The 25,623-nt window shown below is 39.2% G+C and overlaps 1 protein-coding gene across 3 annotated transcripts in view; it reads left to right on the top strand.

Annotated features, from left to right (window-relative positions):
* The window catches only part of TMEM182 (transmembrane protein 182), a 68,637-nt gene that overhangs the window by 9,531 nt on the left and 33,483 nt on the right, over nucleotides 1–25,623 (top strand). The window contains exons 1-3 of one of the 3 annotated variants that reach the window (XM_027128714.1): nucleotides 7,388–8,915; nucleotides 9,154–9,253; nucleotides 10,908–11,006. In XM_027128714.1, coding sequence (XP_026984515.1) covers nucleotides 8,784–8,915; nucleotides 9,154–9,253; nucleotides 10,908–11,006 — 331 coding nt within the window. In that variant the 5' untranslated portion in view covers nucleotides 7,388–8,783. Of the gene's footprint in view, nucleotides 1–7,387; nucleotides 8,916–9,153; nucleotides 9,254–10,907; nucleotides 11,007–25,623 lie in introns of those variants that run through there. The other 2 variants (XM_027128712.1, XM_027128713.1) reach the window with 2 other exon arrangements.

Genomic DNA, 25,623 nt, shown 5'->3' with positions numbered 1-25,623 from the left:
ATTGTGGTTCTGCAATATATTATTCCAAGACAAAAAGGAATCTGCCCGAAAATCTCCAAAAACCCGAAAATCTCCAAAAACCCGAAAATCTCCAAAACCCACTCCAGTTTCTGAGAGTTTGGTTTGTGTATTTGTTTACACATTTGTTCAGTACTTTTGGATGGTGAGCCATCCTTGCATTTGTTTTAAACTAAAGTGAACCAGAATTAACTTTTGGGGGGAGTGTTTAGATAGTTTCATTAGATATTTTGAGATAATTAAGACTATTACAATATCAGGATTAGAAATTATGACCTTAGAAAAAAATATTTTGCTCCTTGTCACTCACAAATTAAGCATGGCTTGGGATTTCTGCTAAGTTTTAGTGTATTTATTGATTAAAAAACACAGTTAACTAAATAAAAAGACATTTAATCAAAATAGGCAAAGCCTTCCATTGTCTATGGTCATCTAGCCTTTGGTTGTCAAGTTTTATTTAATCTGTTAAAAAAAAATTTACCACACCGCCTTGGAATGCTAATGATCTTTGTATCCTCAAGATTTTAAAAGGTTGACTATAGATTTTTTAGATTGAAAAATTAAAAACATTTTTGCCATAATTTCTCTCAATGACAAGAGACTCTAAAGGGGATGCTATTTCCAGGAAGTCGGGAGGATTGCCAAGTGAAATTATGACAGTAGAAATAATCAGAATGACGGGAAAAAAGGCAGGGATGAACAGAGAATTCAAGGATCTTTCAGAATGGAAAAACGCAGCTGATACATGGTGACTTCTCATATCTGATTTCACAAAGTGTCTATGTTTGTTTGCTTCACTGTTTAGTCTTTATGTTGTTCTCAAAAGTATTTGAAGCTGCTTACATAAACACATACAAAATAATAGGTTAAAAATATGTGTGAGAGAGAGAGAAAGTGAGGGGCACACAGAAAGGAAACTAAGGAAGTCGGGGTAGGGGAGGGAAGCAGGAAGCTGGGACATCACCTTTTGCACATTTGCCCCCGAGCTTTCCAGGTACCAAAATGAAGAAAAGTACTCTCAGTGCCATGAGAATTAAGCTCGTTGAGGGTAGAGAGCACATTTTATTCACTGTCACGGTTCTAGGACACAGCACCCTGTCTTAGAACAGGCAAGTGACATGCATTTGTCAAATGAATCAAGTGTAGTGTCTCTAAGATGAAAAATAACAGTAGTGCTCTGTGGAAACACAACATTTTTTTAGCATCCAGAAATTTCCTCCAGGTCTTCATAATGGGACACTGTAGATGTTGGGACCAGTGTCCCCAGTAACATCTTGAAGGATAATGGGGCAGATTGTCCATGGGACATTTGTTCATTCATTATTAATTTATTCATTGAACAAAATTTCTTGACCCAGTTTTTTTCAAGACACAGGAATTGACAACTCTCTAGAAGGGCAGGAGTGTAGTTAAATATATGGGAAAGTGGTATAGGGTGTATAATACAGTCTCCTTGGAGAGTGCTGATGGTAACTCAACACTTAGAAGAATATATTGCACACCGTAGCATAATGGTGAATGTTTGTGGAATGGATTAATGAAGAGTTCATCAGCCAGGAGGAAGAGAAGGGACTTCTCATCTGAGGGGAGCAGAATGGGCAGAGATTTGGGGAACTGCTGGTGACCTAGGAGGGAGGATGGTGTGTATGGGTGAGAGGAGGGCGGGGAGCCCTTGGTGAGAAGTTAGCCTGTGGGAATAAACCTGAGTCAGATCTGGGATGCTAGCATAGGGAGTTTTCTTTTCTTTTCTTTTTAAAGATATATTTTTTTCATCAAGAATGATCCCCAGCTAAAGGCAGGATAGAAGAGAAGCCTAATGTGTGTGGTGCACCAGCTCCTCTGATGCACGTCCTCTTACTTGATACCCCCAGTCATCTTCCGAAGCGTTGTTCCCATTTTCCGTATTAAAAGAACTCAGAGAAACCTGTCCTAAATACCTCCCTGTTCATTCATTAAGACAACACTCAGTGAATGCTAACCACGTGCCAGCCCCACCTCCCGCCTAGGCAACCCTGGGCAGGGGCGTATGTCACTGCGCTTCGGTCTCCTGGCTTGTACACTGGGAGTCGTGAGAATGAACAGGTTAACAGACATAATGTCTCAGAAGAGTGCCATCTTTAGGGACGGTGGGAGGGAGGGAGACACAAGAGGGAGGGGATATAGGGATATATGTATATGTATAGCAGATTCACTTTGTTATAAAGCAGAAACACACCATTGTAAAGCAATTATACTCCAATAAAAAAAAAAAAACCCTCAGAGACTCAGAGTTGAACCGTTTGCCCAATATCAGTCATCTGTGAAAGGAAAATCCGCCTCTTCTTAATTCAATGAAATACTCATTCTGAAATACCAGTAACAAGGGAGAACGTGGGAATGAGAGCTGGTCCCTGCAGTTCCTGTTCTTGTCCCAGGTTCACCAGATCCTGGAGGGTCATTTCCTGGTCCTCAGTCAGCCACGTTGCCTTCTCATGGAGCCTCAGGGATCCAGAGGACAGACTGAAAGTTACAAACAAATTATTGTGAATTGCCTTTGGCAGTGGGACCCCATGCAGAGCTCTCTTTGCTTACCTCTGGCCTTCTACATGCGACCAGGAACATCTTTAACTCCTACCAAGAAGACCTTTAGATGCTGAAATTCCCACCCAAGACATGGACTATTTCATATTCTACCTACTGAAGACTTACTTGTACTCAAGGCATCTAACATGCTTGGGATGGTGTCTGCACACAGTAGATGCTCATGAGTATTAGTTATTATCATTCACCTCCATTTACATTTCTGACCATCAAGGTCTCCCACAGGATTGAACCTGAGACACCATGCTTATGCTTGTGCTCTTGCAGATTCACTGTGACAATCATATCAGCGTAAAACAGATTCAGTATTCACTAAAGGAGTGGGCACGTACAGGAGCCATGGAGTTGTTCTATTATAGGATTACTGTGAGTTGAGGTTGGTGCTAAGGTATGTCTGTCTCCCCTCATCACCTGGTCTAGAAAAGAGGCTGAAAGGGAAAAGATCCAACGTCTGAATTTGTAAAGAGATCATGAGGACACAGCAGCTGTTTAACAGTCACCCTGGAGTATAGACAGTTTTTTAAGCTGCTGAGAGAACTTGGGGAAGAGATACTGAATGATTGCTGGGAGCATTTTAGGAATCACGGTGAATTGGGAGTTTCAAATGGTAGACAAATGGTCCAGTTTTCTAAAGAAGAAAGATACTTTTTGACCCCTGGATAGTTCTATTTTATTTCTAAATAAGAGTCTACTATGGATTCTTTTTTTTTTTTTTTACATCTTTATTGGAGTATAATTGCTTTACAATGGTGTGTTAGTTTCTGCTTTATAACAAAGTGAATCAGCTATACGTATACATATATCCCCATATCCCCTCCCTCTTGCGTCTCCCTCCCACCCTCCCTATCCCTCCCCTCTAGGTGGTCACAAAGCACGGAGCTGATCTCTCTGTGCTATGCGGCTGCTTCCCACTAGCTATCTATTTTACGTTTGGTAGTGTATATATGTCCATGCCTCTCTCTCACTTCGTCCCAGCTTACCCTTCCCCCTCCCCATATGCTCAAGTCCATTCTCTAGTAGGTCTGTGTCTTTATTCCCGTCTTACCCCTAGGTTCTTCATGACTTTTTTTTTTCTTAGATTCCATATATATGTGTTAGCATACGGTATTTGTTTTTCTCATTCTGACTTACTTCACTCTGTATGACAGACTCTAGGTCCATCCACCTCTCTACAAATAACTCAGTTTTGTTTCTTTTTATGGCTGAGTAATAGTCCATTGTATATATGTGTCACATCTTCTTTATCCATTCATCCGATGATGGACACTTAGGTTGATTCCATCTCCTGGCTATTGTAAATAGAGCTGCAGTGAACATTTTGGTACGTGACTCTTTTTGAATTCTGGTTTTCTCAGGGTATATGCCCAGTAGTGGGATGGCTGGGTCATATGGTAGCTCTATTTGTAGTTTTTTAAGTAACCTCCATACTGTTCTCCATAGTGGCTGTACCAATTCACGTTCCCACCAGCAGTGCAAGAGGGTTCCCTTTTCTCCACACCTTCTCCAGCATTTATTGTTTCTAGATTTTTTGATGATGGCCATTCTGACCAGTGTGAGATGATATCTCATTGTAGATTTTTTGTTTTTTTTGTTTTTGTTTTTTTTTGAGGTATGCGGGCCTCTCACTGTTGTGGCCTCTCCCGTTGTGGAGCACAGGCTCCGGACGCACAGGCTCAGTGGCCGTGGCTCACAGGCCCAGCCGCTCCGCAGCATGTGGGATCTTCCCAGACCAGGGCATGAACCTGTGTCCCCTGCATTGGCAGGCGGACTCTCAACCACTGCGCCACCAGGGAAGCCCCTCGTTGTAGTTTTGATTTGCATTTCTCTAATGATTAATGATGTTGAGCATTCTTTCATGTGTTTGTTGGCAATCTGTATATCTTCTTTGGAGAAATGTCTATTTAGGTCTTCTGCCCATTTTTGGATTGGGTTGTTTGTTTTTTTGTTATCGAGCTGCATGAGCTGCTTGTAAATTTTGGAGATTAATCCTTTGTCAGTTGCTTCATTTACAAATATTTTCTCCCATTCTGAGGGTTGTCTTTTGGTCTTGTTTATGGTTTCTTTTGCTGTGCAAAAGCTTTGAAGTTTCATTAGGTCCCATTTGTTTATTTTTGTTTTTATTTCCATTTCTCTAGGAGGTGGGTCAGAAAGGATCTTGCTGTGATTTATGTCATAGAGTGTTCTGCCTATGTTTTCCTCTAAGAGTTTGATAGTTTCTAGCCTTACATTTAGGTCTTTAATCCATTTTGAGCTTATTTTTGTGTATGGTGTTAGGGAGTGTTCTAATCTCATACTTTTACATGTACCTGTCCAGTTTTCCCAGCACCACTTATTGAAGAGGCTGTCCTTTCTCCACTGTACATTCCTGCCTCCTTTATCAAAGATAAGGTGACCATATGTGGGTGGGTTTATCTCTGGGCTTTCTATCCTGTTCCATTGATCTATCTTTCTGTTTTTGTGCCAGTACCATACTGTCTTGGTTACTGTAGCTTTGTAGTATAGTCTGAAGTCAGGGATCCTGATTCCTCCACCTCCGTTTTTCGTTCTCAAGATTGCTTTGGCTATTCGGGGTCTTTTGTGTTTCCATACAAATTGTGAAATTTTTTGTTCTAGTTCTGTGAAAAATGCCAGTGGTAGTTTGATAGGGAGGTTATCTACAGAGGAAGCACAGACCCTGCTAAAATCCACTTCTCCAAGTTTCACAAACAGCAGGCCAGATCAGAGCCATTTCTTCTTGATGGATTACCAGTTGGCTAGCTCAGGAAGCTACGTATTTGTATCACAGCCAAGAGTCCTAATACAAATGGATTTTTCTTTTTATCTTAGTGCCCCTTGTGTGTCAAGCACTGTGAGAAGCACTGAGGATAACTGAGCTAAAGGAGTTCAGTTTGATGATGTCAGAAGTAGTCTATGATATCTTTCTCAAATGGATGCCCATGAACGAATGGTTGGAAACAATTAGATTGGTTACATTAGTAGCTGCTTTGATAAATATATGTTTTGATAATGATGGTTATACCTTTTTGGATACACCAAAACATGGTGAAAAAATATTAGTTGATAGACCTCATCCAGAAAGACGATTTTTTGTTTGTGACCGAAACCAAAATTGAGATGAACTGTAGCAATAATAGATCCTGCACTCTTTCTACTTATTTTAAAAATCCAGTTGTTTGTGTGTGTGTTTGTGAATGTGTGTGTGTTAAAGATTTAGTATTAATGCATGGATTTTTACATGTCATTACAATATAAATAAAATAAATAAAACCTTCCTAAAAGGATTCCTCTTCCTCTGCAAACAACAGCATTGTCACCTACAGTAAAGCTGCAGAACCACAACCACAGTCGTCTTGGGAGGGGGTGTGGCTGAGCAGGAGGCTGTGACTGGGGCGGCCAGAAGCTTATTACGGCCTTAGGTACCTCATTCTGAAGAATCCTTTTTTCTCACTAGCTCATGAACTCCTCAAGGTCAGGCCCTGCGTATCTGATAAAATGCCTGGCCCCCCCCAAGTTCTCAGTAAGCACTTTTTGAAGATGCCTCCCCCCCCCCCCCGACAAAAACCCCCTTAATTTGATCTTATATTGTATTAATTATAGAACAGCATCTTTGTTAGTTTCCTATTGCTGCTGTAACAGTGTAACAAATTAACACAAAGTCAGTGGCTTAAAAGCAACTCAGATTTACTATCCTGCAGTTCCAGAGGTCAGAAATCCCCAAAGTCAGGGTGTTGGTAGGGCAACAGTCCTTCCTGGAGGCTCTTGGAGAGAATCTGTTTTATTCTCTCTTCCATCCTCTAGACGCTGCCCACAATCCTTGGCGTGTGGTCTCTTTCCCACATTTTTAAACCAGCGACTCTCCAACCCTTTTTCTGTGGTCACATTTCTTTCTCTGAGTACTGTCAGGAAAGAGTCTCTACTTTTCTTTTAAGGATTTATGTGATTAGATTGGGTCAACCTGTGTAATCCAGGATATTGCTATGTAAGGTAACACATTCACAGATTACGTGATTATATTTAGGATTAGGGTATGGACGTCTTTGGGAACCCGTTATTCTGCTCATCACAGCATCCAAATAAGAAAGGTGGTGATATTAACTTCGTTAGATTCTACCCGGAATATTTCGCTATGCCTCACCTCAATCAAGTACTTGCAGATTGTAGCAAAGAATCAGGACAGCAAGGAGATTGGGAGTTGTTCCAATCTAAGGGATGTTTAAAGGAATGGGATGTTTAGCTTAGAAAAATGAAGACCTATATTAAGGGGTGGAGTGGGGTTTGAGGGAGACACGAAATGATTGCTTCTTCAAAATATCAGAAAGCTCTGTCATACGACAGCGTTTAAACGTGCTGTACAGCCTTGGAGGACAGAATACGATTAAGACTGGAACCTTTAGGGAAGGAGTTTGGGGCAGAAATTAAGGCAGAGCTATGGACGTTATTGATGTCCTTAAATGAAACGGCTGAAAATGGCATGGCTTGTTGATCTGCAGAATCTTATAAAGGAGATTTGAGCATTAGATGAGAGATCAGCACAGATGTACTCTCAAATTCCATTTAACTCTCACAGTCACTGATTCTATGACTTAGTGAAGTAAGTCAGAAAGAGAAAAACAAATATCGTATATTAACACATATATGTGGAATCTAGAAATATGGTACAGATGAACGGGTTTGCAAGGCAGAAACAGAGACACAGATGTAGAGAACAAACGTATGGACACCAAGGGGGGAAAGTGTGTGGGGTGGTGGTGGTGGGATGAACTGGGAGAGATTGGGATGGACATACATACACTAATATGTATAAAATAGATAACTAATAAGAACCTGCTGTATAAAAAAATGAAATAAAATTCAGAAAAAAAAGATTCTATGACTTAGAATTCCATTCCTGACTCTTGGGCACTTCTGATTGCATATAGCTGGAGCTGGTCAAGGCCCTACATCCTTACTAAGGAGTTGTCTTTTTGCCCTTGCTAATTTCATTATCTAAGGATCTATCCCATGTCAAACAGAAGTGGTGAAGGAAGTCGGTAGAGTTCAGATGCCTCTTGAGAAGATGCAGTGACCCGTGTTACAACTGGGATTATAAAAAACAATAGCTATAGAGACTGAAAGTTTTAAAATATTACACAAATACTTAAAAAAATGCTCTCAGGCATATTTAGACATGGAACAAAAACAAAGAAGTGAGCTATAGAGGATAGACATGAAGAAAGGATAGATTCATTGCTATTTGGTGACTTGTATGGGTATCAGGTAAGATCCGTATTTTGAGGAGGTTGAATATTTAAAATGAAGGAAACGAAAAGTAGACCATATTCTTTCATCCTAATCCAGAAAGTAATATATTTTTGAGACTTTTTTTTCATTAGTCCACTGTTGAGATGATTATTTGGAATAACTTGTACAAGATCTGGGAGCTGCTATATAAAGTGCTGTTTTTATGTCATAGTGTATGCTACATAAAAGTATTTTTTTTCTACTTTAAGTAGTTTATGTTACCACATTCTTGATCTTTTAAATACACTTATGAATGTATAGGTTAAAACCTGAATTGTACTTGCTGTTACGTTAGATCTGTCAACCCACTAATTATTTTATATCCCACAAATATCCAAAAAGGATTAAGATATTAATTACAACCTCAGTTATATCCAAGAGAGGTCTTTGTGGTTCTTTATAGCTGCGGTTTATATATCTTCAAAGAGAGTCTTCAGTGTCTTTGGGTTTGTAATGGTCATTCTGGATTAAGAGGAGCTTGTTCAGACACTTAAGACTTTGGGCCAGTGCCGTCAATGACCTCATACCATTCCGTCTTCTTTCCACTTCTATGGATTACCCAGCAGCAGTAACGATGATTCTGGCCAGCTCCTGATACTGCCCTCCACAGTCAGGGGAAGGTCAGTTATTTTTTGATCCCCATGGGAGAGAGACAGCTCCTCAATCAGTATCCTAAAATAGTCAGCCATTCTCAGCTGCTGGGCTGGAGTCCCTCCAGGGGAGAGCAAAGGCAATACAAATCCACCGGCTGGGTGCGAGTGCGAAGCCACCGAAACAGAAGCTAAGAGACACTTCTCAAGAAGATTCTGCCTATTCAAAAATCTTTATTCTTTTTGGTTGAGGAGCTAGGTGTTAGCTATTTTTTATTTTCTTATTTTATTTAAAGGGAAGCCAGTGAATTGAAAATGAGACTAAACATTGCCATCTTCTTTGGGGCTCTCTTTGGTGCTTTGGGGGTTTTACTCTTTTTGGTGGCTTTTGGATCAGATTATTGGCTTCTTGCGACTGAAGTGGGAAAGTGTTCAGGTGAACAGAATGTGCGTTTCTTCTTCAAAATATTGTTGTACTCAATAGTAACGAGCATAGCTTTATGTATCTTCTTGAAATCCGAAAATGGTAGTGGAATGTCTATTTCTTCATAGAAGAGATATGTAGAAAGCTACTGATCATCATTACTTGGGAAAAAATACATTGCTTAAAAAATTTCCTGGAGGTAACTGTTTAGATTATGTTCCTTGTGTTGATGGCAAGTTACTTCATTTGCGTTCTGTACAGATAGAAAACGTCACTTTCCACCATGAAGGATTCTTCTGGAGATGTTGGTTTAATGGGATTGTGGAAGAGAATGATTCCAATATCTGGCAGTTCTGGTACAGTAAGTGGAATTCAGCTTTATTTTCCCCCTTGGCTTTAAAATAAAAATGAACAGTTTCTCATTTAGTGCATGTCACTTATAAAATAGGATTGGATTCTTAGTTGTAGAATCTCAGTAGGATATCTTCCAAATGTTCATAAAGTGATTCCTTTTTATTAAGTAGAAATGGCTATAGGAATAATTATTTTATTTTCTAACATGAAATTGGAGTCTGAATACTTATGGCAGAATTGAATAATCCGCTGTTTCCTCGCTCAAGTTTAAAATACACCAGCCCTAACAAACAAAACAGATATTATCTATAGTATTTTTTTCGAGTGTCTATTATTGCTATGTTGCAAATAAATGCTTTTATTTCTTTTGGCTATTTTGGGGGGCTTGAAATCCCAAGTTTAAAAATCCAGAATTAAAGATGTATTATTTTATATTAATAGCTTCAAAGTTTAAAAAAATCTTCTTTATAACAAAACAGTGATCAGCAGTGGCAGATGAAAGCTTGCTCTGTTTGGGCTTAAACCAAGTTTGTGGGCAATATTAAGAAATGCTTTGCTTTTGATGTTTCCATTCTCTCATAGAAACTTTAAAGTTCTTTTTTGAAGTAGAATAGCTCCTTAAAAATATGATGCATTCTTTCAACTGCTTTTTCTATATTGTGTTAATCTTTGAAAATCAATTCACTGAAAATAGCTAGCCTTTATCTTATTGCATCCAGCAATGAAAGAACTGTTTATTACCCTCAGACTTATTGTGGGTTGAAATTATCAGTCTTCTTATCAAAATACTCCTGTGATAAATCAAAGTATGGTATTTAAACAATAGTCAAGATCATGGAATATAACATACAAATATGAGATCACAGAAGACGAGTCAACGGTAAATGGCATATGTAAAAGGAACAAAGTAATGATGAAATGGCATTTTGAGAGAAATATTTCATAGAGTTTCTGATTGTCATTTGGGGGAGGAGAATAAGCTTGTGATCTGCCAGTGAAGATTATTTAGACTTTGGTAAAGTGGAGTAGGTCAGACTTTGCAAGAGGAAGAGTTTGCCAAGACTTAGAGAAGGGAAGAGTATTTTACTCCTAAGAGGGTATATGATGAAATCTTCAAGATTTCAAACAACATTAAAGTTCTTTCTTGTGGTTTCTTCAAATGCTAAAAATGTACTTGAATTATTAACTTGTATGGTCTATCATTTACATCTTTTCCCTGAAAATAGAATATAGAAGAAATTTTCTATTAATTAGAACCAATAAAGGTTAAATCGAAATTTATTAGATTTTTAAATGACTGTTTTTGGAATACCTACTATGTGCTGGGCATTATGTTAGGAATTGGAGAATATAGTTGTGAAAACGAATGAAATCTGGTGCTTTCAATTTTGGGGTGATATTAAGGGTGTTCTCTCCCTTGAATTAGGTCATGCGCTAGATGTTTTAAATGAATCCACTTTCCAGGTCCCCTGTGCTTTATTTACCATATGAGGTTTTCAAGGAAGTTTCCTCCCTTACTCAATCATTCTCTGAATTTGTCGATCTAACCTATAGTTCTATTTTGCTTGTGTACCCCCAGATCCTGTATTTCTCTTCTGTTAGGAACAAACCTTCACTCAGCTTCTCAGTAACAAATGCCTTTGTTTTGTTCTCCTTCCTAGCCAATCAGCCACCATTGAAGAACTGCATGCATGCTTACCTGTCGCCATATCCCTTCATGAGAGGAGAGCACAACTCGACCTCCTATGACTCTGCTGTTAGTAAGTACCTCTTTCCTCAAGGCCCCTGAGAGGGGCCTTTCTTTCTGAAAGATGCCCACCACAGCATTTCTGTGGGCGATTAAAAAATAATTTAACATTTTTAATTTCAACATGTTTTTTGATATCAGTCTGTTATATATAAAATAATAAGATGCCGTTCTTAAAACACCATTTATAATCTTAATAAAATACAACTTTGGTCTAAAATTAAAGCCATTGTAATTTGCTTTCTACTTATAAAGATAATTTTTTTTAAAGTGTGTTTTCTGATATGAAAAGTAGTGGTGTACATCAAGAAGAACTGCTCCTTAAGATGTAAAACTGGCCTTACAATGGAAAATATTGTAATATACACCCTGATTTTAAAACATTTTTTTGCAGTTGTTACACATAAGAATATGATTATGCTACTGTATTTCTACAAAATGACTGAACTTTGCTGTGTGTGGTATCCCACAGAAGAAGTAGAGTCTGATGTCATTAACTGGGAGTCATGATTACCTGAATTCTTTCATGTTTTCATACTATTTTTTCTATAGAAAATATATAAACTAAGTTTCTATAGAAAGTACACAATATATATTTGTGTACACAAATCTAATTTTAGAAAGTACATAAGCTCAATATGTCAACTTTATTCTCAGCTGGTTTCATGAAGTTTTTAATATTGTTTATCCAAACCTTAAAACTAGGGTTGGCACAGAATTTACCAATGTCCTAAACAAAGCCAAAAAATATGTTTTTCAAAGAAGATACTTAATATATTTAACATTCTGAATAAATGTGTATTAGTCAGGATTCTCCGGACAGTCAGTAGGGGATTATATATGGGTGTGTGTGTGTGTGTGTGTGTGTGTGTGTGTGTGTGTGTGTGTGTGTGTGTGTGTGTGTGTACAGAGAGAGAGATTGAGGTTGATTGATTGATTGATTGATGGGGAAATTTTAAGAATTGGCTCATGCTATTGTGGAGGCTGGCAAGTCTGAAATCTGGGGCAAGCCCGCAGCTGGAGATTCAGATAAGACTTGATGTTGTGGTCTTGAGTCTGAACACTGCAAACTCGGGTAGAATATCTGTGGTGCAGTCTTGGGGAGAGTTCCTTCTTCTTCAGGAAACCTGTCTTTGTTCTTAAGTCCTTCAACTGATTGGATGAGGCCGACCTCCTCATTCTGGAGGATAATCTACTTTACTTATAGTCTGCTGATAGTAAATGCTCATCACATCTAAAAAAATACCTTTATAGCAGCATCTAGACTACTGTTTGATCAAGCAACTGGGCACCATAGTCTAACTAAGTTGACACATAAAATTAACCATCACAGAACTTAATGAATTTTTACATCATTCATCCATTTTTTCATCTTTATATAAAATTTGTATTTCCACACATTATAATTTTGTTCTGAGTTTGTCAAAGGATGTAGCATCTGCTTATATCACAGCATTAACATGACGTTTTATGGAGCGGGTGTGGGTCCGGATAGGAAAAGGGGTGAGGACGCAGCTGTGCTTGTCCACCAGGCTTGCGTGTGCTCAGAGGGTCTGTGGCTGTCGGCCTTGAAGCATGTGCAGCAGAGATGCTTTTCCCATTGAGAACCTCGTGAGGCACCTCATTCACACTAGCCAGACCCTCTTACATCGTGGATGACACGGACCCTCTCACTGACGAGAGAACAGATGGCATGGGAAGAGCAGGATAAACCACTTTTTTAAAAAAAAATTATTTATTTATTTATGGCTGCATTGGGTCTTCATTGCTGCGCGCGGGCTTTCTCTAGTTGCGGCGAGCGGGGGCTGCTCTTTGTTGCAGTGCGCGGGCTTCTCATTGCGGTGGCTTCTCTTGTTGTGGAGCACAGTAGCACACAGTAGCACACTGCTCTTTGTTGCAGTGCGTGGGCTTCAGTAGTTGTGGCACGTGGGCCCAGTAGTTGTGGCTCGCGGGCTCTAGAGCACAGGTTCAGTAGTTGTGGTGCATGGGCTTAGTTGCTCCACAGCATGTGGGGTCTTCCCAGACCAGGGCTCAAACCTGTGTCCCCTGCATTGGCAGGCGGATTCTTAACCACTGCGCCACCAGGGAAGTCCCACACCATTCTATCATATACTACAAAAAGTTACAAAAAAGTTACATTACAAAAAATTATGAAAATGGTACCCCTTCCTTGTCATTCTTTCTGGAACATTAGGTATTTGCATAAATATTAGTATTGCTGTTGTTGATACTCATATGTTGAGGTCCTGTGATAAGATAGGTATTGTAAGTACCATATATTTAAAAATGAATCTACATATTTGAAAAGTTTGCACCTCAAGGAGATAGTGGAGAACTTGAAAAACAAGGTAACGTTATCTGTGCATAATAATTACGATGGAGAAGGATAGTAAATGCATGTCAGAAAAATTACACTGCAATTACATTCGGATTATTATGTGGCATTACATATAATTACTGTGTCATTTTTTGAATCTACTGACAAAACCGTATTCCATTTTGTTTAAATTGTCAAACTCCTCTTTGGCACACATATTGTAACTCCTTATTCACTTTAAGCAACTTTATCAAACACTCTAAGTAAAAATGACTGAGGTGGGAAGAGGTATGTCCTACAGCAGAAATACTATATGCAAGTTTCATTTATCTTCATAATACTGTACAATGATATGTGACATTATATTTGGGTGATTATTTTATTGTTTCCTTTATCCAAGAGAAGGACATAGATTTCATCAAAAAGATTCCACCTGATCGAAAGTGTGTGCTTCCTGGTTAATGAGGCCACATAGACTTCACTAGACTCCAGAACTACTCTTTGACTGCATAGCTTCTTAATTATCAGGCATTATACATTTGCCAACTTATCTTAGGAAAATTCAGGTTATTGTTTGTGAAATCTGATGTATCGTGGCCTGGCAAATTATTGGTAAAATGTCTTTGTATTCTCCTGATTTTTTACAGTTACAATTAGCCAATATTTGAAATCAGTGAAAATGATACAGTGGTGGATGGTTTTTCTGGAAAGTCTATTTTAGAATTATTGGATATTACTGAGGAAATTACTCTTCATGATAAGGAGGCTGAGACTCAGAGAAACCATGTGATTCTGTCTTCACACAGCTGATCACTGGCAGAACTAATGTAAGGTCCAAGTCTCTGGGTGTTTATTGATAATCTTATAAACTACAGTGAATGAAAAGGCTGATTTTAGTTCTTAGTATTAAATCTTTTTAAGTGTAGGTCTTTTAGTTGGATCTCAATAAAAGAACAAAGTAAACTTATGTTGGCTTTTTCTGCCTTGCTGTCTGATCCTGACTTGTGTATACAGTCTGGTCTACTTCATTGTTTCCTTTATTTTTGTCTTAATCTCAAATGCATACAATCATGGATCAAATCTAGTCATTTGGATGGTTGACCAAGCTTAGAGGGGGTGATCTAATTCTCACAATTATTTTCTGAGCTAGGACTGCGTGCTTCAAAGTCCATTAACCAATTTCATTACTTTTTGATATGTCAGAATTTAGATTTTCTGGTTTGTTTCATGCTTAAATTCAGTCATAGTTCATTAATTTGGTAACATTTGGTGATGATGTACTGAATGTGGATTAATTTCCAGGGTAACTCAATCCTTGAGTGAATCAGTCATTTCTTTTCGGTGTCCCCATAGCCTTTGATCACACCCATTGGAGTGCTCCTTGTACTTAACTGTAGTTGTTTGTTTACTGGGCTTCTTAGTTATTTATTGCAACTCCCCAAAGGCACAGAATGTAACCTACTCAAATTTATCTCAGCAGAGCTTAGTGTAGCGCCTGGTCCCCCTGTCCCCACTAATACTTGGACTAGACCAGGTTCTCCTTTATGAAAACCATGCTTTAATTTGATAATTTGTAGCACAGATTTTAATCATTTACTTGCATAATTATTTTGTTCATGTATTCCTTCCCGATTCAACTCTAGGCTCCACTGCTGTGATGTCTTTTATGTTTGACTCACCATTGTATCCACTGTAGACTGAATATTTTTGTAGAATTAATATTTCTTGAGAGTCTCCACTAACTGTGCTACACTCTGGTGCTGGTACTGATGCCCTGAGTAACTAATGATGTGTGTAGGAATTTTTTAAACCTTACTAAATGGACTGTGGTTACTCTTAAAAATTTTTTTTCATACTTTTTGTAATTTTTTAGGTCTTCAACATTGTTTCACGTGTCAGCTGTCCTTTACTTTTATTGTCAATATTTATTTATTTACTTTTCCTTTCTGGTCTGTTCATCCTTCACTCATAAAAATTATAGGGTGATGTGAGTGATGTAAGACTAGAAGCAGGAAAGCAGCTAGGCAAGATATTAGTCAGCAGCACATCAAGCTGGAAGTAGCAGAAAACAAACAGCAACTAAAACATAAGGGCTATTTTTCTCACACAATAAGAAGTTCAGAAGCAGCTGCTATAATGATGCTGTCAGGGACCCAGGCCCTTTCAACCTTTTCTTCCACCATCCTTGGCAGGTGGATAGCCCCTGTCATGTTCTTCCATGTTCAGAAGAGCAAACATGTCCCTAGAATTCTCCAGTAGATTTCTACCAATGCTTTCTTCATTGGAACCGTGTCACATGGCTTTGTTGGGCTGGGATGTGGAGTTGTTTGCTTTCTAGCCTCTGTGGCAGAGGAGGAGAAGGGAGAAGGGCTGGGAGTGTTGATGGGTCAACCTAGAGGAGCCTCCTCAGGGGACCAGCATCATAATCCTGCCTGGAAGTTATCAGGGCAGGACAAGGGTGAGGCAGCAAAGGTGAAAAGGGAGTGATGGATAGCAGTGATATTTAAAGAGTTAAATGTAAAACTTGGTAGCCAAACAAAAGAAAGCTGGAGGAATCTAGGACGATGAAGGAATTGCCTTTTGAACAAGATGTAATTCAGTTTAAACAACATACAATCAAGGTAATATGGTCACTTTCCTCCAGACAATAAATATTATTTTAGTGTATTTCTTTCCAGTCTTTTTTACGTGCATATTGTACATTGTTTCAATCATTATAAATGCAAATGTATGTCATTTTTCTATTTTTACGTCAGCACATATGTCTCCATATTTGTGCCTAATAGTTTCTCAGATTTTAAATGCTAGTTGCTACCTCCACATTAAATATAATTTTATGTGTGTTATATTTGTCATCATTTGTTTTGGTTCTTCGGATTATGTTTTCATAAATGTGAATGGTGGTGAATCAAAAGATAGGAATAAAATTGCATTATCGTCCTTGTGCCAAGGTACCAAATTGCTTGCCAACCAGCACTGAACTGTGAAGTATTTCAAGAAACTTTGGTAGGGAGGATAGAGATGTGAGAACCAGGAGGAGGTGGCATGTTTTGAAGTGGAGGATGGGGCTTTAGTGTGGATTTAGACACAGGAAATTTGGGTCGATGGTGGAATACCAGTTTGAAATAGTTCAACAAGTAGCTTGATGTGCAGAACTGACGATTAATTTAAAAGACATTAATTAGCACAACTGATAATGATCAGGAATTGCAGACATGGTTTTTGATATCAGATATAATCTTCAAGAAAAAATGTCATAGGAAAGAAGATGGTGGAATACCAGTTATACGTAGGAGAAGGAAAGAAGCGAGGACAGTCCAGAAAGGAGAAGCAGAAAGAGGTATTGAGAAGCAAGCCAGTGGGCAGGCTGGTGTGTCGTCAGAGGGGCCTACGCAGGTGAGTCTTGGGAAAGGCGTGGTGGTCCTCAGTGCAGGTGTAGAGTGAATGAGAATGAGAAGGGGGCAAAGAGGAATTGGATAGCATGCTGATAATGAAAAAGTTCTGGTGGCCCCTGGTAGCTCCCTCCCCACCAAGGACCCATAAAGAGGCCAATAAAGTCAGCTCCTTTGAAATATACACCCACAGGCCCTGCTGGTTTGGCCTGAGACTTCCAGACCTTCTGCTCTGCGTCCCACTTCTGTGCACGGCCCATCCCCTTGGGTGGAGCCCGAGGGCCCTGCCCTCTCTTCGTGGCAATGCCTTTCCCCTCCATTTTCCTGTGCATTCTGTCACCTGATCCTCCTGAGAGCCAAGCCCTACCGCAGGCTTCCTCCTCTTCTCCCAGGAGACGTCAGAAGGCGGCGATCCCCCTAAAGGCGGGCAGGGCAGCTTGATGATAGGAATGTGAAACCTCACGCTGGGTGTCCACGGGGGGCGAGAAGTGAGGAAGCAGAGACCTTTGCAATTAGCCAACACTGGGACTTGGAATAGCAACCAGAAGAGCACAGCCTTGCAGCGAGCACCAGGTGCTCACAAAACCATCCCGCGCTTCACTCTACAAGGCGAAATAAACCGTAAAAATGAGTGCCCTTATACACCACAGCGTTAAGCAGCAAATAAATGAATTGAGATTTGAGTCAAGAGTTAATGTAAATTCTTAAATAATTGCGGAGACACATCAGCGTGTCATAGGAATCTAATCACATCAGGATCCCCGCGTCCCAACTCTACTTACAAATCAATTATGCTAGTGTAGCTGGATCTTATGTTGCAATTTTTTTTGTGTTCGTATATGGTGATTCTGGACATTGTTGTAAATGCACCAAATAGTTTTAAATACTTCTGCTCTGCCTTAGTTGTGTAGGAAAAAAAGCATACTCTGCAAAGTTTAATGGAAAATACAATTCGTCTTTTTTTTTTTTTTGTCACAAATGTCAAGTACCTAGATATTTGGAAATGCCTTAACATTCACTTAACTTCCTACTGTTCATTCAGACATTTGGGATCATGCAGCCATGATCACAGACACAGAGTGATATTTCAGGGGGGCTGTACTTCCTGGTTTCCTGCTGACTTTTCATCTGTGGTCCCAGTGTGGGCTCTCTTTGCGTTCAGGTTAAAGTGCTGCCCACAGGGCAGCTCGCTCAGGCTTCCCAGGCTGCAGCTCCTGAGGGTACAGTTGGCTTTTCAGTTCCAGGGCCCAGCATCAAAGCTGTAATTAAAAATCACTTTTTCAGAGAGCGCTATTTGCGTTCTCTACAATTTAGTCACGGGCATCTAAGGATTGGTTGGCAGTTTATGTAAATCCCTCCAATAATGGGGACAATTGCTTTCTATAAACAAGACTGGTTATTTACAACGGTGTGGGTCTGCTTCCCTTCACAGAGGACGGGCTGCAGCCTTGACAGAAGCTTCTGGTAACATCTGTGGAGCCGTCAGCCACACTCAGAAGTAGAAATCCCCTCTAATGATAGGGCACCTCCTGGTGCTTCGACCAGGGTTTCTCAGCCTCAGCGTGTTGACATCTGGGGCCAGATGATTGCTGTGGGAGGGATGGTCCTGTGTGTTGTAGGGTGTTCAGCAGGAGCCTTGGCCTCCACCCACTAGATGCCGGTGGCATCCCTCAGTGTGACCACCAAAAATGTCTCCAGATATCCTGGGGCATCTGGATGGGCACAGAATCACCTCTGATGGGAACCACTGGGACGTTCTAGACATTTATCCCCAACACTTCTAACCCAGGGCCCAAGCTCCTCTTCAGAATTATATTATCCACACACTGTGCCCAACTCCAATTCTGGACCCCAAAGCACATAAATAATGGTTAGTTTCCTTCTGCCTTCTTTTATATTGAATGTTTAAACCAAAAGGGAACAAGGAGACCATCTTGGCCTCGATTATCTTTAAACAGCATTGCTTCTGCTTCAGACCTTTTTTTAGAAGACAGTATTAACTAGATTTGATGAAAAAAATAGTGTCTGTTGTATGTTGGGCACTGTTCTGGGTGCTCCAGAGTCAGCAATTCTGACCCTCATGGGGCTTTCACTGTAGTGGGCAGTGAAGATAAACAAGACAGTCATGTGCTTGGAGAGGAACAAAAGGAGAAGGAGTGTGTGTGGAGGGAACCTCAGTATTAAATAGGGTGACGGGGAGGCCTTATAGAGAAGGTGACGTTTGTTTTGAGTTGACAGCCCTGGGTTGAATGGGGCTCTGCCACCCAGCTAAGCTGTCCAGTTTCCTGATCCCTCTTTTGGGGACTGGATAGATGCTGTTCAGAGTGCTTAGCACAGGGACTGGCTCTTGGTAAGGGTTCTATGGGCGTTACAAGCTGGCCTTTCAGTCAGCGGGTCTGCGTGCACTATCTCGAAACATGACTTCCTGTCTCTAATCTCCCCTCAGATTTACTGCAAAAGGAAGATAAGCTTAGTATCAACCTCATGCGGTTGTTAAAATGAAAGGAGAATACTACAAATGCTTAGCATAGTGGTTGCCATCTAGTTGGTATTCAATAAATGTCAGTTATTCTTAGGATGCTGTACCAATTTAGAACACCAAAAATAAGTCATCCTCAAGGCACATCAATTCATCCTAGCTTCTCCCTAGTGAAATGCTTCCTGCTCTCTGAGTGTGTGTGTGTGTGTGTGTGTGTGTGGTGTATGCCCACATCAAGCATTTGGCACAGTTTCTGGCAAAGAGTAGGGGCTTTATAAATAATGCTCACTATTATTATCATGATCCCATCATCCTAGTACATGATACTTAATATTACCATCTGTACTGGCAAAGATTTTCTACTGTTTATGTGATAATATTGATTAAAATTTACTCAATAAATACTGTGTGCTATTCCCTGTTCTAGGTTCTGGGGAACAGCAGTGAACAAAACAGTTGGAAATCCCTGCCCTTGTGGAGCTGCCATTCTAGTGAGGGGAGGCAGACAAAACAACATAAAATAAGCCAATTATTATAGTACATTGGAAAATGACAAGTGCCCAGAGAAACATAAAACATGGAAAGAGGCTGGAAACTAAGGGGCCTGGGGTAGCAGAGGCAGGGGAGATACGAGCTCTATTATGTGAGGTGTCTGTTAAGTAAGGTCTTTGGACCATTTTTTAACAATTGAGTTGTTTGTTTTCTTATTGTTGAGTTTTAATAGTTCCTTGTATCCTTTGAATCAGTGTTTTATGAGATGTGTCTTTTGCAGATATTTTCTTCCAGGCTGTAGCTTGTCTTTTCATTCTCTTGACATTGTCTCTTGCAGAGCAGAAGTTTTTAATTTTAATGAAGTCCAGCTTATCAATTATTTCTTTCATGGATTGTTCCTCTGGGGTTGTATCTAAAACGTCATCATCATACCCAAGGTTTTCCCTACATTATTTTTTATAGTTTTACAGTTTACTTTTAAGGCTATGATCCATTTTTTGTTAATTTTTGTGAAGAGTGTAAGGTTGTATCTAGTTTCATTTTCTTTGCACGCACGTGTCCACTTGTTTCAGCAGAATTTTCTTTGCTCCATTTTATTGTCTTTGCTCCTTTGTCAGATATCAGTTGATTATATTTTTGTGGGCCTATTTCTGGGCTCTCTATTCTGTGCCATTGATCTATATATGTCTGCTCTTTTGCCAATACCACACTATCTTGATTACTCTAGCTTTATGGTAAGTCTTTAAGCCAGGTAGTATCAGTCCTCCAACTTTGATTTTCTTCAATATTGTATTAGCTATTCTGGGTCATTTGCTTCTCCGTATAAACTTTAGAATCAGTTTGTTTATATCTACAAAATTACTTGCTGGAATTTTTTTTGGAATTGCATTGAATGTATAGATCAAGTTAAGAAGAACTGACAGCTTGACAATATTAAGTCTTGCTACTCTAGACATGGAACATCTCTCCATTTATTTAATTCTTTGATTTTGTTTATCAGATTTGTAGTTTTCCTCATATAAATCTTGTACATATTTTGTTAGATTTATACCTAAATATTTCTTTCAGGGGGCTCTAATGTAAATGGCGTTTGTTTTTAATTTCAAGTTCCACTTGTTTATTGCTGGTATAGAGGAAATCGATTGCCTTTTCTATATTACCCTTGTGTCCTGCAACCTTGTTATAATAACTCATTAGTTCCATGAGTCTTTAATGGATTCTTTCAGAGTTTCTTCCTAGATGATCATGTCATCTACAGACAAAAACAGCTTTATTTCTTCCTTCTCAATATATATAACTTTCATTTCTTTTTCTTATCTAATTGCGTAATTAAGATTTCCGGTGTGGTTGAAAGGGAGTGGTGAGAGGCAACATCCTTGTGTTATTTCTGATGTTAGTGGGAAAAACTTCAAGTTTCTCACCATTAAGAATGGTATTAGCTGTAGGGTTTTTGTAAATATGCATTACCAACTTGAGGAATTTCCCTTTTATTCTTAGTTTACTGAGAGTTTTTATCCTGAATGGGTGTTGGATTTTGTCAAATGTTTGTTCTACATCTACTGATATATGATCATGTGATTTTTATTTTTTAGCCTGTTGGTATGATGGTTTACATAAACTGATTTTTGTATGTTGAAGCAGCCATGCATACCTGGGATAAATTCTACTTGATCATGGTGTATAATTCTTTTTATACATTGTTGGATTCAATTAGCTAATATTTTGTTGATGATTTCTGCATCTATGTTCATGAGTGATATTGATTGTAGTTTTCTTTCCTTGTAATGTCTGGTTTTGATATTAGGATAACACTGACCTCATAGGATGAGTTAGGAAATATGACCTCTGCTTCTTTTCCTCTGGGATATTGTAGAGAATTGGTATAATTTCTTCCTTAAATGTTTGATAGAAATTAACAGTAAATCCATGTGGGCCTACTGCTTTCTGTTTAGGAAGTTTATTAATTACTGATTCAGTTTCTGTAATGTATATATGTTTATTCAGATTGTCCGTTTCTTCTTGTTTGAGTTTTGGCAGATTGTGTCTTTCAAGGGATTAGTCCATTTCAACTACATTGTCAGATTTTGGGGCATAGAGCTGTTCATAGTATTCCTTTATTACCTCTTTAATGTCTACAGGGCCTACAGGGCCTGTGATGTCATCTCTTTCATTTCTGATGTTAGCAGTTTGTGTCCTTTCTGTTTTTTCCTTAGAGAGCCTGGCTAGAGACATTGATTTTATTGATCTTTTCAAAGAACTATCTTCTGGTTTTGTTGGTTTTCTCTATTGATTTTCTACAGATTCTTGATTTCTGCTCTAATTCATATTATTTCTTTGCTTCTGCTTATTTTGGATTTAATTTACTCTGCTTTTTCTAGTTTCTTAAGGTAGAAACTTAGATTATAGATTTTAGATCTTTCTTCTCTTCTAATATAGGAATTCAGTGCTATAAATTTCCCCCTAAGCACTGCTTTCCCTGCATCCCACACATTTTGATAAATTGTGTTTTCATTTTCATTTAGTTGAAACTATTTTTTAAATTTCTTTTGAGATTTCTTCTTTGATCGATGTGTTATTTAGAAGTGTGTTGTATAATCACTGCGTATTTGGGGATTTTTCTGTTATCTTTCTGTTATTTATTTCTAATTTAATTCTGTTGTGGTCTGAGAGCAGACTTTGTTTGATTTCTATTCTTTTAAGTTTGTTACGTTATTTTTTATGGCCCAGAATGTTGTCTATCTTAGTGAATATTTCATGTGAGTTTGAAAAAAAAATGTGTATTCTGCTTTTGTTGGGTGAAGTACTCTATAGATATTTATTACAGTTGTCCCTGGGTATCTGCTGGAGATTGTTTCCAGGATCCACCAGGTATACCAAAATCCATAGATGCTCAAGTCTCACAGTTGGTACTCTGCACCTGCAGGATACACGTCTGTGGATTCAACCATCTGTGGATTGCAAACTTAATACATGATCTGAGGTTAGTCAAATCCATGGATGTGGCCTGGTGGCTACAAAGGGGCAACCATATATTTTTTGAGAAAATTCCACATGTTAGTGGACCCATGCAGTTCAAACCTGTGTCGTCCAGGGTCGCAACTGTATATCCAGTTGATGGTGTTGTTGAGTCTAGCTATGTCCTTACTGATTTTCTGCCTGATGGATCTGTCCATTCTGATAGAGAGGTGTTGAAGTCTCCCACTGTAATAGTGGATTCATCCTTTTCTCCTTTCAGTTCTATCAGTCTTTGCCTCATGTAGTTTGATACTCTGTTGTTAGGTACATGTACATTAAGGCAAATGGACTTTTAATTAGTGTATTGTACCATTTATACTTAATGTTATTATTGATATGTTGGGCCTCAACCCTGCCATTTTAATTTTTGTTTTCTATTTGTTCTGCCTGTTTTTCATTTCTGTTTTCTTTATCCTGTCTTTCTATGGGTTACTTGAATTTTTAAAAATTCCATTCCAGGCCATTCCATTTGATTTATCTAAAGTGTTTTAGAGTATATCTCCTCTCTCTACACTGTTTAGATCATCCACTCAGTTTTTATTTTGGGCTACTATATTTTTCATTTCTAAAATTTCCTTTTGTTTCTTCTTTATATCTTTTATTTATTTGCCAGTAACTTTTGTTTTCTCTTCAATTTGGGTCAAGCATGTACGTATTTACTCTTTGAGACGTTTTTATCATGATTCACTCAAAATCATTCTTAGATAATTCTAACATCTGTATTCTGTATTGGCATCTATTGAGTGATCTTTTTCATTGAAGTTGAGATTTTTATGGTTCTTGGATGACTCATCATCTTTTAAAATTAAAACCAGGAATTAGGATGTATTATGTTATGAGACTCCAGATCTTCTGTTTTGGTTGGCTTTTTTTGATACTGCTCCTGCAGGAGAAGGGGTGGGCATTGCCTCAATAAAATCAGGTGGGGTGGAATTCCAGGCTCCCCATTTAGTCTGTGTTGACATAAGGGGAACTCTTCTTGGTACTGCTGGGCAGTAGTGAAAGTTCTGGCTTCCCACTATGTTTCCACTGATACCGTCCTGAGCAGGAGGGGCAGGATTGAATCATTACAACTTTAACCATGGTTGCCATTGACATGGTAGGTATGCAAAGGTAACCTAATTACTACTGGGTGGTGATGAAAGTCCTGAATCTCCACTAAGCCTCCTCTGATACCACCCCAGGGGGAAAGGATGTCTAATTTCCACCTTGTAGGGGTGAAAGTCCAGGTTCCCCACATGGTCTCCACTGTCACTGTGAATGGTGGCCTTATTACCCTGCAGAGATCAAAGTCCTGACTCCATATTCAGCTTTCTCTGATACATCCATGTGTGTGTGTGGAGTTGGGAGAGGGCACCTTACCACAGTCTATCAAGAGTCAAAGACTAGGTTCCCCTCTTGGTCTTTGCTGATCACAGTGGGGTTGGGGCCAACGTTTTATTCTGCAGCGTTTGGTGTCAGGTGGTTATTTTCTAAAAGTTTCCTGCTTTGATAGGTAGCCCCTTACCTGGTTCTTTGGACAAATAGCTTTTGTTGGGAATTTTTTTGACTGTGATTGTTGGCATTTCTGGGTTGCTTGCTTTTCCATCCCCACTGACACCATTACCACCTGTGGTGGTAAAAGTCTCACCTCCCTTCCTTCTCTGGCATTTCCCTAGCAGGGGGGTTGGGCCTGCTGTTGTCTGTGTCCATTGCCATTTCCTAGTTATTGGCTCCCCTAGCTCTAGGTATAGGATGAGTGAGCAAAAACAAAACCCAGGGAACTCACCATCACATCATTCCTTGGGTTCCAAGTTTCCTAGTTGGTCTTCTTCTCTCCCTTCTTTCTGAATCTTCTTCTGTTTGTTTCATAGATAATCGGCAGGGATTTTAGTTGTGATTAAAAGAAACAATAGGGAAAAAGTATGTTTGCTTCATCTTCCTGGAAGCAGAAGCTCAGTTTATCTAGTTACATTCTGAAGGAACAGCTGACCAGATTTGCTGATGGTTCATTGTGAGGTGTAGGGAAAGAGCAGAGTTAATGATGACACTTTTTGTCCTTAGCAACTGGAGGGATGAAGTTGTTATTTTTAGAGATGGGGAAAGCTGAGGTAGAGTTGATTGTTAAGAGGAAGCTTTGGAGTTTTCAGACATGTTAAGTTGAGGACACCTAGTAGAGATGTTATGTAGGCTTTTGGATCACAGAGTCTAGAGGTAAAGGTTGCTTTTTGAGCAGAAACTGTGCACTTGGCAGTCATTGCATGGAGGTGCATTTAAACCATGGGGCAAGGTGAGAGCATTTGGAGAATGAGTGTAGAGAGAAAGGAGGTCGGTCCAGGCACAGAGCCCTAGGCTGCTCTGTTGTTCAGAGGTCAGGAAGAAGAGGAGAGACCCACAAAGGAGACTGAGGATGGGCAGCTAGGGAAGCGGGAAGCAAACCAGGAGAGTATGGTGTTCTGGAAACCAGAAAGAGAAAGCTTTTCTCAGAGAAGGGAGTGATAAGCTTGGCCAAATGCTGCTAAGAAGTAGAGTAGGGCGTGGACTGGGATTTGACCCTTGAATTTAGCAAGCTGTCCACAGCAATTTGACCTAGTGTTTTGCAACCTGGATTTCTTTCTTCTTGGGCTCACTACCACTATTTCCCCTTTGACAGATCACATTTTGTATAATCTCTTTTTTCTCTCTTTTACTTTTAAATGATAATATATGAATTATATTTTAAACATAAGTACTGCTTGATAAATTTCAGTGCTGGCATGAGGGATGAGATCCAGTGAGTTTATGAATAATTGGAGCCATTAATTGCACAAAGGCACCATCCTAATTTCTTCAGAGTCGTTCATTTATATCCTTATTTCTTGTTTCTGCGTGTTGAAACCCACTAATCTATTGACAAATATATAAAAAAAGAAAAAATGTTATTTATTTTATAAAAATCATTAATATCACAAGAAAA

Source organism: Aethalodelphis obliquidens, unplaced genomic scaffold (assembly GCF_003676395.1).
Source record: "Aethalodelphis obliquidens isolate GAN/ISIS:26980383/991018 unplaced genomic scaffold, ASM367639v1 scaffold35, whole genome shotgun sequence".
Taxonomy (NCBI): Eukaryota; Metazoa; Chordata; class Mammalia; order Artiodactyla; family Delphinidae; genus Aethalodelphis; species Aethalodelphis obliquidens.
Note: the sequence above shows the minus strand (reverse complement) of the source record. Positions and strands in the feature narration are given on the sequence as shown.